Genomic DNA, 14947 nt, shown 5'->3' with positions numbered 1-14947 from the left:
TGTATGCACGTCACAGAGCTAGGGCGACCCACTTACCGGCAACATTATGGTAGAAGCAATACCGTGCGTGGAGAAGCAGTAACCGTCCTAGCGTCTCTGGCGCCCCTTGGCGGGACTGCAGTACCACTACCCGAAACCACAGGTTAGAGGTACAGTATTATCATTTGCTGCGACACACTATGACTCCTGAGGGGGCGCTATGCACACCTACCCGCCACGCACGCGCAAAGTCTTCCTTTCCTCACAAAGACGGAGAGAGGAGGGGTCAGCGCAGGCGCTCTAGTACTCTCGAAAAAACGCGGTTATTATTCAGCGGCTTCGTGCAGGGAGGCAGGACCGCGCATGCGCTTTGACGACGTACGAGACTTATTTCACACTGGGGGCGGTGGTGACCTAATGACAGAGGAGGCGGTGGTCAAAGAACGGAAGCCGGGAAGGAACTAGGGCGGAAGGGAGTCAGGGCCAGGCTTGTGTTCGGAGCCTTGGCGGGGCTGGGGTTTCGATGTTGTCCTCGGAGCGGGAGGCCGAAGCCCCGGCCGCGGGAGTCCTGGCGGGGCTGCTGCCGCCAGAGTGGGAGGAGGATGAGGAGCGCATGTCCTTCCTGTTCTCCGCCTTCAAAAGGAGTCGCGAGGTGAACAGCACCGACTGGGACAGCAAGATGGGCTTCTGGGCGCCGTTGGTGCTGAGCCACAGCCGCCGCCAGGGGGCGGTGCGCCTGCGTCTGCGGGACTTGCAGGAGGCCTTTCAGCGCAAGGGCAGCGTCCCGCTGGGGCTGGCCACGGTGCTGCAGGACCTACTGCGGTGAGGGCGGGCCCGGGTCTGGGTGGGGGCGGCTGCCTGAGGGCGGGGGTCCGGCGGGTTCTCCGACACGCACCACGCCTAGCCCGGGCTCCGGCTCGGAGCTGTCTGTACAGTGAGGGAAGGAGGAGGAACACAGGGAAGCTGGGATAGGGGTGTTTAGAGGGAGATGGAGACGGGGTATGGGCATAGTCGGATGAGACGAGATCCAGACGGTAAGAGGAGAAGCTAGCCTGGAAGAGGTGACAGTGATTTGTTTGGACCGGAAACCCGTTGTGGAGTTATTTCGTAGGACCTTCCAAATTTTAATTACCCCAGAACAGAAGGTCTGTAAGATTTATTGAATGAAGGGAGGTCAGAGCTAAGAAGAGCGCAGTGGTTGGGAAGAGGCCAGTTGTAGGGATCTTGACAGCTGTTCCTAGCACAGGTCACTGTGTCTGTCCTATCTTGGCTCGTCCTTGGCACAGGCTGTTTGGAGCAGAGTCCATGATGGATGGGAAGGACTTTACTGAGTATCTTGGTGCTCTGAGCAGGTCCTGTAGGTGCTACTTGTGCGACAGGTGCAGTGTTTTGGGGGTAACTGAGGCAGTAACATGGATATTTAAAAGGTGTGTAGCACACCCCAGTGTGCAGATACTTTATACGCCATTTCATCTGACCTCACCTGCAGCTGTCCTGTGGACAAGGTAATAGAATTATCCTTAGTAGACAGAAGAAGAAACTGAGCCTCAGAGAGATCAAACAACTTACTTGGAGTTACACAGCTAGTTAGATAATGCCAGGACTGGACCCTGGTCGTCTATTCTAAATCTCTTGCAGTTCACATTGTATATATCAGAGAGCAGCCTGGCCACCCTCGGGCCTGATGTTTGACAGCATCTGGCACCTGAGGAATGTCTGAGGACCACATGCTCCCTGGGGAAGCAGCATAGCAGTAGTAGTTGGCAGCTTTCCTTGAAGGCCAAATGGTCTGGGCTCAAATCCTAGTTCTGCTACTTGCTGAATTGTGAGACCATGAATAAATTCTGTCACCGTGGACAAATTATCTACCCTCTTTAAGTCTTAGTCTGACCAGTTATAAAATGGTGATGATTATTGTACTTAGGTTTATTGTGAGGGTTGAAGAGATATTCCTTGTACAGCCCTTAGCATTCAGTAAATGTAGCTACTACTACCAGTAATATGAAATGGTATGTCTTCTCTCCACCCCAGCTTGGGAACAGCAGAAAACGCTTACTGTAAATTCTTTGTGTTTTTCCTTATGCCTTGCATTTCACAGTGATCCATTATTGTTATTTTCATTTTATCATTTTGAGCTCCATTTGTCAAAGTCTCATCATAGGGCCTGTGGTCTCCTGTGCCTCTGCATTCTTAGTGGAGAGTGTGTTTTAGAGCCAAATTATAGTTTAGATTTGGCCTCTGTCACTTCTCAGCCCCTGGGTTTTCTCACTAGCTAAAATGCCAATAACATTATCTATCTTGCAGAGTTGTGAGGCTTAGAGCTGGATTGTAACAATAGTGGCTGCTTATCGTAGCTGGCACAGAGTAGCTGCCTAATAATGGTATTGATCATGGTGATGATGAGATTCCTCTTTTGTGTTAAAAGCAATGTGGGCACTGGAATGGGACATTGCATTATGCCTACTTGTGCCTTTTTCTTTCTTTTCAGACGAGGGGAACTGCAGCGGGAGTCAGACTTCATGGCCAGTGTAGACAGCAGTTGGATCTCCTGGGGGGTTGGAGTCTTCCTGCTGAAGCCCCTCAAGTGGACTCTTTCCAATATGCTGGGGGATAATAAGGTTCCTGCCGAGGAGGTGCTTGTGGCTGTGGATCTGCTTAAGGTGGGTACTCTGAAGGCAGAGGTCTGCGTGTCGTCTTGTGTGATGATAGACTCTTCCATGTTCTTTGTGTGTATCGTTAGAAAAAGAACATAGCTTTTTACATGGTGATGTTGGGGGGAGAGGGGACTGAGTTTACCTGACTCCCTTATTCTGTAATATGTAGTATTATTTAGTTGTTAGTTGGACTTCTATAACTCAAGGGTGATACTTTGTCTAAGAATTGTCAGTAACATACAGTTGATTACTTTCTGTATTTGTGGGGATTCATGATAAGCTAAATGTTTAAAAAATACTTTGCCTTGCCTGACCAGGCGGTGGCGCAGTGGATAGAGCATCAGACTGGGATGCGGAGGACCCAGGTTCGAGACCCTGAGGTCGCCAGCTTGAGCACGGGCTCATCTGGTTTGAGCAAAGCTCACCAGCTTGGACCCAAGATCGCTGGCTCAAGCAAGGGGTTACTCGGTCTGCTGAAGGCCCACGGTCAAGGCACATATGAGAGAGCAATCAATGAACAACTAAGGTCGCAAAAAAACCCTAATGATTGATGCTTCTCATCTCTCTCTGTTCCTGTCTGTCTGCCCCTGTCTATCCCTCTCTCTGACTCTCTCTCTGTCACTGTAAAAAAAAAAAAAAAATACTTTGCCTTCTGTAGTTTACCGAAAAGAATTTCTCAGGATTCCTGAGAACTCTGTGACTTTCAACTTTGCCTTCCCCTAAATCAGCAAACTAGGTTCAGATTTCCTTCTCTCTGGCTATAACCTTTACTACTCTAGCTTACTAATGGCCTTACTTCCGTTGGATAGGCCACCGGGTGCTGATTCCTTCCTGCTGTCCTGGTCATTTAGCTTCCTCCTGACCTGCCTTCCTACCCAGCCTAGAGCGTGTGGCTGATGCCTGCCTCCTATCCTTCCTTGGTACCCTCAGTTTCTTTGCAACCCTCCTGGTTCACACCGGAGACACCATCAAATCTACCACCTTAGATCAAGACCACAGTCTCCATCTCTGCTGGAGGAGTCACCCTGTAACCAAAAATTGGGTCCCATTTCACATCCCGAGCTTTGGGAGGACCCTCAGGGCCACTTCTGAGCCTGGCTTTCTTGTCCTCTCTCAGCTCCTCACACACTCCTTCCATTCTCTGCCCTCTCCACTGTCTGCAGACACTTCATGGAGAAGGTAGAGTCTCCTGAGTCAGTGCCTTCAGTTTCCACCCCCAGTTTAACCTTCTCTGAGCCCTTCTTCCTGGCCAGAGCTCAGAGGATGAAATGTCCTTCCTCTCTTCCACATGCTTTGTGTGTGTGTGTCAGAGACAGACAGAGAGAGACAGAGATAGGGACGGACAGACAGGAAAGGAGAGAGATGAGAAGCATCAATTCTTCGTTGCTTCCTTAGTTCATTGATTGCTTTCTCATATGTGCCTTGACCATGGGGCTACAGCAGACCAAGTGACCCGTTGCTCAAGCCAGCGACCTGGGCTCAAGCTGGTGAGCCTTGCTCAAACCAGATGAGCCCACGCTCAAGCTGGCAACCTCAGGGTCTCAAACCTGGGTCCTCTGTGTCCCAGTCCGACGCTCTATCCACCGCGCCACCGCATGGTCACGCTCTTCCACATGCTTTTGAGTCTCTACCTGTCCTGCTCGTCCCACTCATCAGTGAGCCTCTTGGTCTGTATTCCATCTCTCTCTTCCGCTGCTCACCTCCTTCAGCCTCTAAACCCATTCGGCTTGTGTGAGACCCGGGCCCTGCTTCATTCCTTCTGTCTCCTTGTCCACGCTTTGCTGTCACCACTTCTCACCTCCCACACTCTCTTTGACCCAGTGTACACCTGCTTCAGCCCCACCAGTTCACCAAAACTGCTGTGGACACGGTTATAGTAACCTTTGAGAGAAAGAGAACAAAGTTGACTGAGCACCTGTCAGCAGAAGTATCCTGCAGATGGCAGTTATTGAAACTCTCAGACCAAACCTAACAGCAGGGTCCTTGCATAGCCTTAGAGCTCCACACAGAGCCAGCTCAGAATCCCCATCCCCCCACCCCAAGATAAGCTCTGGTTTCTCCTCACCTCAACTGACCCCCCAATACTTTCTGCTTCAGACTGAGAAGGTGGGCTCCAGAATCGACCACCTCTCCCAGTCCCCCAGGGTGTGACTGGCAGCACAGAGTTTCTTCAGGGGAACACCTCTTTCCCCTGCTGCACTCCACCCTGTCCCACGTGGCTATCTCCCCACCTGGTGCCTGGACCTCCGGGGCTTACCAGAGCCCCACAGGAGCTACAGGATGAGTTGGATGGTTCTGAGCCAACCCCCGTTCCTGTGCCGTCTTCCCTCCCAGCCTCTCTGACCTGGAGCAAAGGGAGACAGACTCGTTCACCCCACAGGTGTGGGTTTGGACTCTCAGTCTTTTGAGAGCAAAGGCAGAGATGGGGGTGGAACTGGAATTACATAGGTGGTCCAAGAACCAACAGTAATATTTGGCAGCAATGTAGTCTAACGCTTTAAGGGCTTGGAGCTGTTAAATCCATACCCAATTTACATCCTTAACAACATGTAACCCTTACCCTCATTCAGTTCTAATACTCGGTGACTTCACTGTTTTCTCCTGAGATGGGGACTTGTTCATCTCCTTAAAACTGAAGAGCCTTATCTGGATAGTTTATAAAACAAAGAAAACCTACTTCTAAGGTAAATTGATTTTTTTCAAGTCTATATGTAAAAAGTAGCCTGTAATTACTTACTTGAAAAAAGTATACAAAAAGGAAAAATTGCCCATGGATTTTGTAAAAGAATTATACAAAGAAATGGAAGTTCCCTTTCTGTTGATCCCATTTCCATCTCTTTGGCTACGTTTCCTTTCCGTGTGCACACACCTGTGTGCAGGTGTGTGTGTGCGTTTTGTTTGCAGACATATCCCTTCTTATTGACCCTGTTTCATGCAATTATATTACTTTCCTTTTTTTTTTTTTTGTAAATATTCAGTACTTCCTGAAATTTTTTTTTAATTTTTCCATTGATTTGAGAGAGCTGGGGGGGGGGGGAAGGAGGGAAAACAGAGAAGCATCAACTTGTTCCACTTATTGTCCCATTTAGCTGTGCACTCTTTGATTGCTTCTCCTGCGTGCCCTGACAGGGAATTGAACCTGCAACCTCAGCACACAGGGAGGGCCCCTGAAAATTTTATTCACTTGTTTATTTATTTTTATCTGTTTCTCCTACCAGAAGGGAGAAGTTCCTGAGACTCTGGGCACAGAGTTAATAAATATTTGTTGAATAAATAAATGAATATGCACACACATACATATGTAGACATTTTTTTCCAGAAATGGTCTTACTTATTGGTCTACAGCCTGCTCTTTTATTCTTTTCACTTGACTATATCATGCATGTCTTTCCAGGCCCCTACATGACTGGCTTCATTCTCTTGGGTGGCTGCACTAGAATCTAAAACTGTGTCACAGTTTATGCAACAGTTACCACGTGGGTGGACATTTAAGTCATTCTGATTTCCCCATTGCAGAAAAATACTTATTTGACAGCTTTGTCTGTACATCGATGTATTGATACTTATACTTTTCTTCTTTTGAGAGGCAGAGGGAGAGAGAGACAGGAACGTGGCGCTGCTCCCGTGTGTGCCCTGACTGGGGGTCGAACCGGCAGCCTTTGTGCCCGGGACGATGCTCCAACCAACTGAGCTATCCGGCCAGGGCTTAGTTTTTATTGATTTTTAGAGACAGAGAGAGGAAGGGAGAGAGGGAACGGGGAAGGAAAGCACTCATTTGTTGTTTTGTCAGTCGTGCAGTCCTTGGTTGCCTCCTGTGGGCTCTGAGGGGATCAAACCTGCAACCTTGTTGCTTCAGCACAAGCTCTTAACAGACTGAGCAAACAGCCAGGGCCTGATGTTGTCTTGATGAAAGTGTAAATTAGTAAAAACTTTTGAAAAGTAATTTGGTAATTTCTGTTAAAATATAAAATGTACACACGCATTTCTGGAAATCAATTCCATGAAAATAAAAGTAAGCCCTGGTTAAGAGCAACAAGGTTGCAGGTTCAGTCCCTGGTCAGGGCACATATAGGAGCAGCTCCATGTTCCTCTCTCTCTCTCTCTCTTCCTGCCTCTCTCAAAAAAAAAAAAAAAAGACTACATTAAAGTGTCTAGTCTCCCCACATTCTTGTCAGCACTGGAAAACGTCAGTCTTTTAAAATTTGCCAATTTGATGAACAAAAATGATACTTCATCATAAGATACAACTATCTTTTCACCTGTCTACTGGCTATTTACATGTCCCCTTCTGTGAATTGCCTATTTATATTGGATTGTTTATTTTTTTATATTAACTTGGAGTTCTTTATGTTATTATATATATTTATATGTGTATATCTATATATAGATAGAATATGTAGATTTATGTACATATCTTTATATATAAAATTAGGGATATAAATTCTGTTTCCCAGTCTCCTGTTTACTTTTTACATTTATTTATGATTTATCATATAAAAGTTTTCCTATTTCTGTAGTCAGATGTCTCAAATTTTCCTTTATGGCTACTGAACTTCTGGTCTTGTTTAGGAAGGCATCCTCTGCTTAAAGAGTAATCATGTTTTAAATATATTTTCCTCAAATTATTTTATACTTTTATTTTCTTGATTTAAATTCCAATAATTCAGTATTTGTTTTGTATATGTAGTAAGGAAATCTTCCAAATGGATAAGTTTTGGAAGTAAGCGTTGTTATCTGCCGGGGCAGTCAAGTCTAAGGAAGACTTCAGGTTATGTCTTGTTAGACTATTCTGCCACTTTTTTTTTTTTTTAATCTGTGTACCCTCATGCTCATTTTATTTATTTATTTATTTTAACAGAGACAGAGAGAGAGTCAGAGAGAGGGATAGACAGGGACAGACAGACAGGAACGGAGAGATGAGAAGCATCAATCATTAGCATCAATCATTAGTTTTTCGTTGCGCATTGCGACGCCTTAGTTGTTCATTGATTGCTTTCTCATATGTGCCTTGACCACGGGCCTTCAGCAGACGGAGTAACCCCTTGCTCGAGCCAGCGACCCTTGGTCCAAACTGGTGAGCTTTTGCTCAAACCAGATGAGCCTGCACTCAAGCCGGCAACCTCGGGGTCTCGAACCTGGGTCCTCCGCATCCCAGTCCGATGCTCTATCCACTGCACCACTGCCTGGTCAGGCCTATTCTGCTACTTTTGACACTGCTGACTACTCCTTAACATTTTACGTTTCCTTGACCGTGTTGTCATTGCACCATGGCTTCTGGATGTCATTTGTGAGCGCCTTCATCTCATAAATGTTGGTCTCCCTTCAGCTTATTGCTTTGCTCTATGTATTGCCTTGTTGATTTTAATTACCTCCTGTCTCCTGTGTGGGTGTCTCCTTGAACTGCAGAATTGTATATCCAAGTATCTGCTGTATGGGTCTTCTTGGGTGTGCCTCAAGCATCCCAAACCAACATGTCCAACATGGAATGCTTTGTCTTTCCGTTAAAATATGGTTTTTCTCCTGTAGTCTTGCTGTTAACTAATAGCATCACATTCATGCAGTCACTCAAACCAGAACCCAGGAGTCATAATACACTCCAGGCCTACTTACCATGGACTGCTAGCTTTATCTCATAAATAGTGTTTAACTCATCCCTTTTCTGTCCCTATTACCATTGCCCTGCTCAGTCCCTCACATCCTCTTGCGTAAACGGTCCCCTGCCTCAGAGCCTAACTCCTACCGTCCATCCTTCTCCAGTTGTCAGTTAGATCTCTGTCCACCTACCCACGTCATTTCCTTTCAGTGACTCCCCACCATCTGAATGAAGGACAGTATGGGAGATGCTGCACTTGGTACAAGATAGAAGTGCTTCTGCACTTTCCCCTTCTCGTTGGAGCTATGAACACCTTATGACTCAGACTCCGTGCCGTTCTTGATGCCCTGTCCCACCTGCTTCACCTGGAAACTCACTCACCCTTCAGAATTCTGCTCAAAAGCCACGTGTTTCCAAATCACCTTGGAATTCCTGGCTATTCCTTTTGTATATTTTCAGTGTTCTGTGCATACCTCATAAGTATTTCCTGTCTGCATGGGACTGAGGTAGTGATCAGTGTGTAGGAGGAACACAGTGGCATTGTTTCTGGGAAAATTTCTTAGACTTCTCACAAAAACCCAACCCACTATTTGTCCCATGCTTCTCTCTGAGAACAGCAGTGTTCTTTTTTTTATTATTATTTATTTATATTTTTTTTTTTCCATATTTCCGAAGCTGGAAACGGGGAGGCAGTCAGATAGACTCCCGCATGCGCCCAACCGGGATCCACCCGGCATTCCCACCAGGGGGCGATGTTCTGCCCCTCTGGGGCGTGGCTCTGTTGCGTCCAGAGCCATTCTAGCGCCTGAGGCAGAGGCCACAGAGCCATCCCCAGCGCCCGGACCATCTTTGCTCCAATGGAGCCTCGCTGCGGGAGGGGAAGAAAGAGACAGAGAGGAGGGGGGGGGGGTGGAGAAGCAAATGGGCACCTTTCCTGTGTGCCCTGGCTGGGAATCGAACCCGGGACTCCTGCACGCCAGGCCGACGCTCTACCGCTGAGCCAACCGGCCAGGGCCGAGAACAGCAGTGTTCTTGTTTGCAGTATTGCCAGCTGGCATAAAAATGGACAGACCGGACTGGAAGAGAATTTAGATGTCTTCAGTCTGAGCGGGATGCTAGGGACCAGTGAGGCTGGCGGATCTGCAGTCGCACAGGCTGGGCCGAAACCAGGCCTCTGCTCTCGTTAGTGGCTACCACACCACACCACATCACCTCCCTCTTTCCCTGTGGGGCCAGAGAGACATCTAAACATGACATCCTGATGGAAGTACAAGCACAGAGTGGGCTCCCAATGTATCATGTACCTCATTTCATCCATATTCACCAAACTTTCCTCCAACGTGTAAAAAGCCCAAATCCTTTTTCTTTTCCAAAGCCGCACTTTAGGGAAGATGGGTTGGCGCCCCTGCTCTTGTCCTGCGCGATCATTGTTTGGAAGCAGGGTCAGGGCTCACTGGCTCTGTGGCTGATGGTCAGAACCTGTGAGCATGTTTTGCTGTCCGTACAGGAGAAGGCTGAGGAGGTGTACCGTCTGTATCAGAACTCCCCTCTCTCCTCCCACCCTGTGGTGGCCCTGTCGGAGCTGAGCACCCTCTGTGTGGGCTCCTGTCCTGACGAAAGGACCTTCTACTTGGTGTTACTGCAGCTACAGAAGGAGAAGAGAGTCACGGTCCTTGAGCAGAATGGGGAAAAGGTATGCGAGTTCAGCCGTTCATTCGCTGACTCCCCAATGACTTGTTAAGCATTTACTGACATGCCCACCAGTATTCCTGCCTGGGGATGTCTCAGCATTTGTGGTAGGAGCAGCAGTAATTTGTTGCTGTCCCTCAGATTGTAAAGTTTGCCCGGGGGCCACATGCCAAGGTCTCTCCTGTCAACGACGTAGATGTTGGGGTGTACCAGCTGATGCAGAGTGAACAGCTGCTGTCGCGCAAGGTGGAGTCCTTATCCCAGGAAGCAGAGAGGTAACTACCCCTGAGCTGAGCACCCCGACCCCCATGCTGCTGGGCCTTAGAGCTGACAAAGCATAGGTGTCTGTGGTCTCTTAAAAGAAATGTGTGTGTGTTTGTTAATAATTACAAAGTTATTCACTGCTTAATACAGCGATCATGGAAAGCACAGACTATCACAGAAAAAAAGTGAATTTTAATTCTTCCTCCAAAGATTATGGCTGTTAATATTATGTGCTCTCCCATGCCAGTATCTATTTAACCAGTATTTTTTGAGCCAGGCCTTGTCTTGGGGACTTGGGCATACAGTAGTGAACAAGACAAGTCTCTACCTTCGTGAGGTCTCTGAGGGACTCCTGCTCTCCCCTTGCCTGACCATGAAAGGCATCCCTGCTAAATGCACATGAACACTCCCCCTAAAAGTAAGATATGTAGACACTGGATTCAGATGTACTTGTTCACTCCATTTCACAATGGGAGAGACCCAAGGGGTATGTCCAGAGTCATTGCTGGTGTTAGGAATTGATTTCTACTCTCCTGGCTCCCAAAATGGGAATCTGTTTTTAAGGTGCCTTGTTGGCATGCTCTATCCTTGTGGATTCTCAAGCTTATAGCTCGTCTTGCAAGAGTTTGGCGGTCGGCTGTTGGGCACTATTTTCCTTGCCATTGGATGGAATGGATTTACTCTTCAAATCTGAAGGCAGTTTACTTATGTGCTACTCTTGGGGACTTTTTTGGACCCGACCTGTGGCATTGTCATCCTGGTCTGTCCTTCTGTCTCATAGGTGTAAAGAAGAGGCCCGCCGAGCGTGCCAAGCAGGAAAGAAGCAGCTGGTGAGTTTTCTCTGTTCCCCTCAAGCTGTGAACCTGCGCCCTGGGCTGGCAGTGACAGGTGCCCCTGGAGCTCACAGAGGAACCTGAAGCTCGGGGGAGCAGTCTGCGGGTGACCCAGGCACCACAGCTTATTTTACAAATGAGAAGGAAGGAGGCCTGGATGGCCTTAGTATGTGGGAATGGCTGTATTCCTCTGGCCCTCTGTCCTGTTGACCCTGACCAAGCCTTCATGCCCCCCTAGGCACTGAGGTCTCTCAAGGCCAAACGACGGACGGAGAAGCGCATTGAGGCTCTGCATGCCAAGCTGGACACTGTTCAAGGCATCCTGGACCGGATCTATGCCTCCCAGACAGATCAGATGGTAGCCTCTGCCCCTCTGAGCTGGTCCTTGTCTGTCCATCTGTCTGTTTGGAGGAGGCCTGGGTTCTTTTTTTTTTGTATTTTTCCGAAGCTGGAAACGGGGGGGAGGGGGGGCGGACAGAGACAGACTCCCGCATGCGCCTGACCGGGTTCCACCCGGCACGCCCACCAGGGGGCGACGCTCTGCCCCTCTGGGGCCTCGCTCTGTTGCGACCAGAGCCACTCCAGCGCCTGGGGCAGAGGCCAAGGAGCCATCCCCAGCGCCCAGGCCATCTTTGCTCCAATGGAGCCTCGCTGTGGGAGAGGAAGAGAGAGACAGAGAGGAAGGAGAGGGGGAGGGGTGGAGAAGCAGATGGGCGCTTCTCCTGTGTGCCCTGGCCGGGAATCGAACCTAGGACCCCTTGCACGCCAGGCCGATGCTCTACCACTGAGCCAACCGGCCAGGGCCAAGGCCTGGGTTCTTATGGTTGCCTTAGCCTCTTCTGTTGGGAACTTTTGGCCCCAATGGACATGGGGTGATTCAAGCATGTGTCGCAAAAACAAACAGACACACTAACAAACAAAAACAATCCTAAAGCTGTCTTTTGTATGTATTTTGCCCAGTGTTCTTCATTTGCACTGATAACTGTTTCTCTTTAGGTTTTCAATGCCTATCAAGCCGGGGTAGGAGCCCTCAAACTCTCCATGAAGGATGTCACAGTGGAGAAAGCAGAGAGCCTCGTGGATCAGATCCAAGAGGTAGGGGCAGAGGGTGGGAGGGACTCTCCAGAGGAAGTTCCTGAGGACAGATGGGACTGTGTTGCACTTCCTGTTTTCCTAAACTGGGCTCTTTTTGCCTTGTGAACTTAAGGAAGCTTTCCTTGATTCTCGGATGTGCTGGCATTACTTTTTAATCCTGAACACTGAGACCCAAAGATTGAGGTCCACAGAGTCATCGCTCCGAGTTCAAGGCCTGTACTTTTCCCTTACAGCTGTGTGACACCCAGGATGAAGTTTCTCACACTCTGGCTGGTGGGGTAACCAATGGCTTAGGTGAGTTGACAAAGTGACTCTTTCTTTCTGCCTTCCCAAGAGGACTTCACTTCCCTGAGCTGTAGGTTTAGTCACAGATGTGCCTTCCCTGCTGCTGGCAGGGGTCTCCTCCCCTCCCCTCTGGAACTTATCCACGGGGGAGTTTGGAAGAAGCTGCCATTTCCTCCTTGACAGTCTGTCTGCACTAGTAACCCCTCTGTGCTCCAGCACTCCTCACTCACTGGCCTTCTGGCTGGAAGATGCTTCTTCAAGGCCAAGGGGAAGCAGGGCCAGTTCCGTGGGGTTAGCAAAATGTACCTTTCAACAACCTAGTTCCAGGTGTGGGAAAAGAGTGTTTGCTTGAAGGTGTCCTCTGCTTTCCAAGTCACATGATTTTTTTTTTTTTTTTTTCACTTGCAAGGAGGCCTGGCCATCTTTTATAAAGCTGAGCTGAGTTCTGTTGTCCTTGACTCATAAAGGCATTTCTTCTCTGGACTCTACATGTTCTCATATTGTCTTTCCAGATTTTGACAGCGAGGAACTAGAGAAGGAATTGGACATTCTTCTTCAGGATACTACCACAGAACCCCTGAGTCCGCGTGACAGCCCCCATGAGTTTTATACCAACAGTGTGCCTATTCCTAGGATCTCGGACGCTGATCTTGAAGCAGAACTTGAGAAACTGTCCTTATCAGAGGGAGGTATGAAGCTGTATGCCCAGGGTTGCTGGTGGGCATGGGGCCCTCTAGCTGACAGGAGCCACACAGGGTCGATGAGTCCTAGCCCAGTTATTCAGTGTGCCAGAGTACCAGAGCCCAGTAAGGCTCCTTTTTTATTTATATTAAGACTCAGTGCCTTCAACACTGGGATGCTTGCATCTTAAAGATCTGCCTTCTGTCATGTTCATCATTTTTTCTCCTTGCAGGTTTGGTCCCAAGCAGTAAATCTCCAAAAAGGCAATTGGAACCAACTCTCTAAAGCCATTGAAGGACCTTCATATAAAAGAACAACCAGGCTTGTATGTGTGTACATAGTTATTTAAATGAGAAACTCTCAGAATTTGTTGGGAAGAGGAGGAGGGAGAACCGCTTTGATTTATCTGGATGCTACACTACAGGACAGTACAGTTTCTGGAAGCGTGCTGCAAGGCTTGCTCCCAGCTGGTGTATATGGACCTGCCTCTCATCTTTATAGTGCCACAGTTTATACAGTTCTGTGTTTGACCTGTCGTCTCTCATAGCCTGCAGTTCTTGGCATTGGCTCAGTTAGGTTTGTCTTCACCCACCAGCTTTGTTCTAGCCAATGGAGGCAAAAGATTTGCAGCTTTGCTAAATGAAAATCAGTCTCTTCCCCACCTCACTGTTTCTTAGGGAATGTGTGCTGTCTGTGCGGTCAGTTAAACTGCTTGGGCGCCCCACTCTGCTTTCACTGGTAATGAGGAGAATGAGAATCAGACAGCTGCCACTTTATGTAGAGACATATGGTGTGAAAGATTTTTCTCTGGGATCATTTGTCAAGTTCTCCAGGTATTCGGAAAAAGAGTCACTTGAGTGGCTCAGAATCATGACATTTGGAGGGGCTCGTGTGGTTGGTAGTCACTGCTACCTCTTCCAGCTTATGCAGAAGATCTGACTGGAGAAGGGATTATTCTTGGACTTTTGAACTTGGAGGAAGAAATCCAGGTGACTGCAGGGCCCTAGGTGTCCAAATCCCGTATGCTTTTCTAAAGAGGCATAATCTTTGCCTTGCCCCATCATGGAATAACTTAAACATAACTTAAATCTATATAAATCAGAACAAGCCACACAACAATACACCTCCCCTTCTTGAGCCTGGCACACAACAGGCTCTTTGAATTTCAGAAGCGTTTTGCTTTGTGCTGCTGCTCAGGGCAGGGGCCTAAGCCAGGCTGTGCAATAGAAGCAGAAGACAAGCCTTTTGCCAGAGCTGCTGCGTGCCGGTAGTTCTGCTCTCCGCCCGTCCAGCCTCCGTAAGCCCCATCTTCCTGCTTCCTTTGATGAATGGGGGAGGCTGGCGTAGTGGACAGACGGGAGTGAGAATGACTGCTGTGGCACCAGGGAGAAGATGCCAGCCACTGCTGCCCGGAGTCGTCGCTGGCCCTCTGCTTGGGGTGGTGTGGAGCAGCAGGGAAGAGTTTGCTCCAGGCTGGAGGTCAAGTCACCTTTCAACTAACCTCTCCCACTGGACCTGGGTCAACTGAAATGTTGGGGTGAAGAGAAACAATCACTATTTTTTCTTTTTTATTTGATAAATAATTAAAAGAAAAAACCCGAGTGCTTGTCCTTGGCCCTTCCTTAGGGTACATGAGGTTTTTTGTTCCTTCATGCCTCCCCACCCCCACTTCCAACATTCACACCCGTGCTCTCACTGGAAATGCTGGAGAGTGTTGGGCAGCTTCAGGCTGCTGTTCTGGGGGAGGCCATGTCCTTTAGATGGCCTCCTGGGGTATAGGAATGCCATTTTCCTTTCCCGTTTGTTTAAATGACCGAATTCCCAGTAGATCATGGGATTCTACTGTATTTTAGTCTGGCACCAATATTCATTTA

At 48.4% G+C, this 14947-nt stretch overlaps 1 protein-coding gene across 2 annotated transcripts; it reads left to right on the top strand.

Annotated features, from left to right (window-relative positions):
- Positions 1-413: 413 nt before the first annotated feature.
- Positions 414-14674, top strand: CHMP7 (charged multivesicular body protein 7). 2 transcript variants are annotated; one of them, XM_066267449.1, is made up of 10 exons: positions 414-801; positions 2468-2639; positions 9734-9919; positions 10057-10190; positions 10961-11009; positions 11251-11370; positions 12009-12107; positions 12341-12401; positions 12905-13081; positions 13306-14674. In XM_066267449.1, the coding sequence occupies exons 1-10, from the start codon at positions 503-505 to the stop codon at positions 13356-13358; spliced, it is 1350 nt and encodes a 449-aa protein (XP_066123546.1). In that variant the 5' UTR covers positions 414-502; the 3' UTR covers positions 13359-14674. The 2 variants fall into 2 exon arrangements, with proteins under 2 accessions (XP_066123546.1, XP_066123554.1); XM_066267457.1 differs by having other exon boundaries at positions 441-631.
- Positions 14675-14947: the final 273 nt, after the last annotated feature.

Source organism: Saccopteryx bilineata, chromosome 1 (assembly GCF_036850765.1).
Source record: "Saccopteryx bilineata isolate mSacBil1 chromosome 1, mSacBil1_pri_phased_curated, whole genome shotgun sequence".
NCBI lineage: Eukaryota > Metazoa > Chordata > Mammalia > Chiroptera > Emballonuridae > Saccopteryx > Saccopteryx bilineata.
Note: the sequence above shows the minus strand (reverse complement) of the source record. Positions and strands in the feature narration are given on the sequence as shown.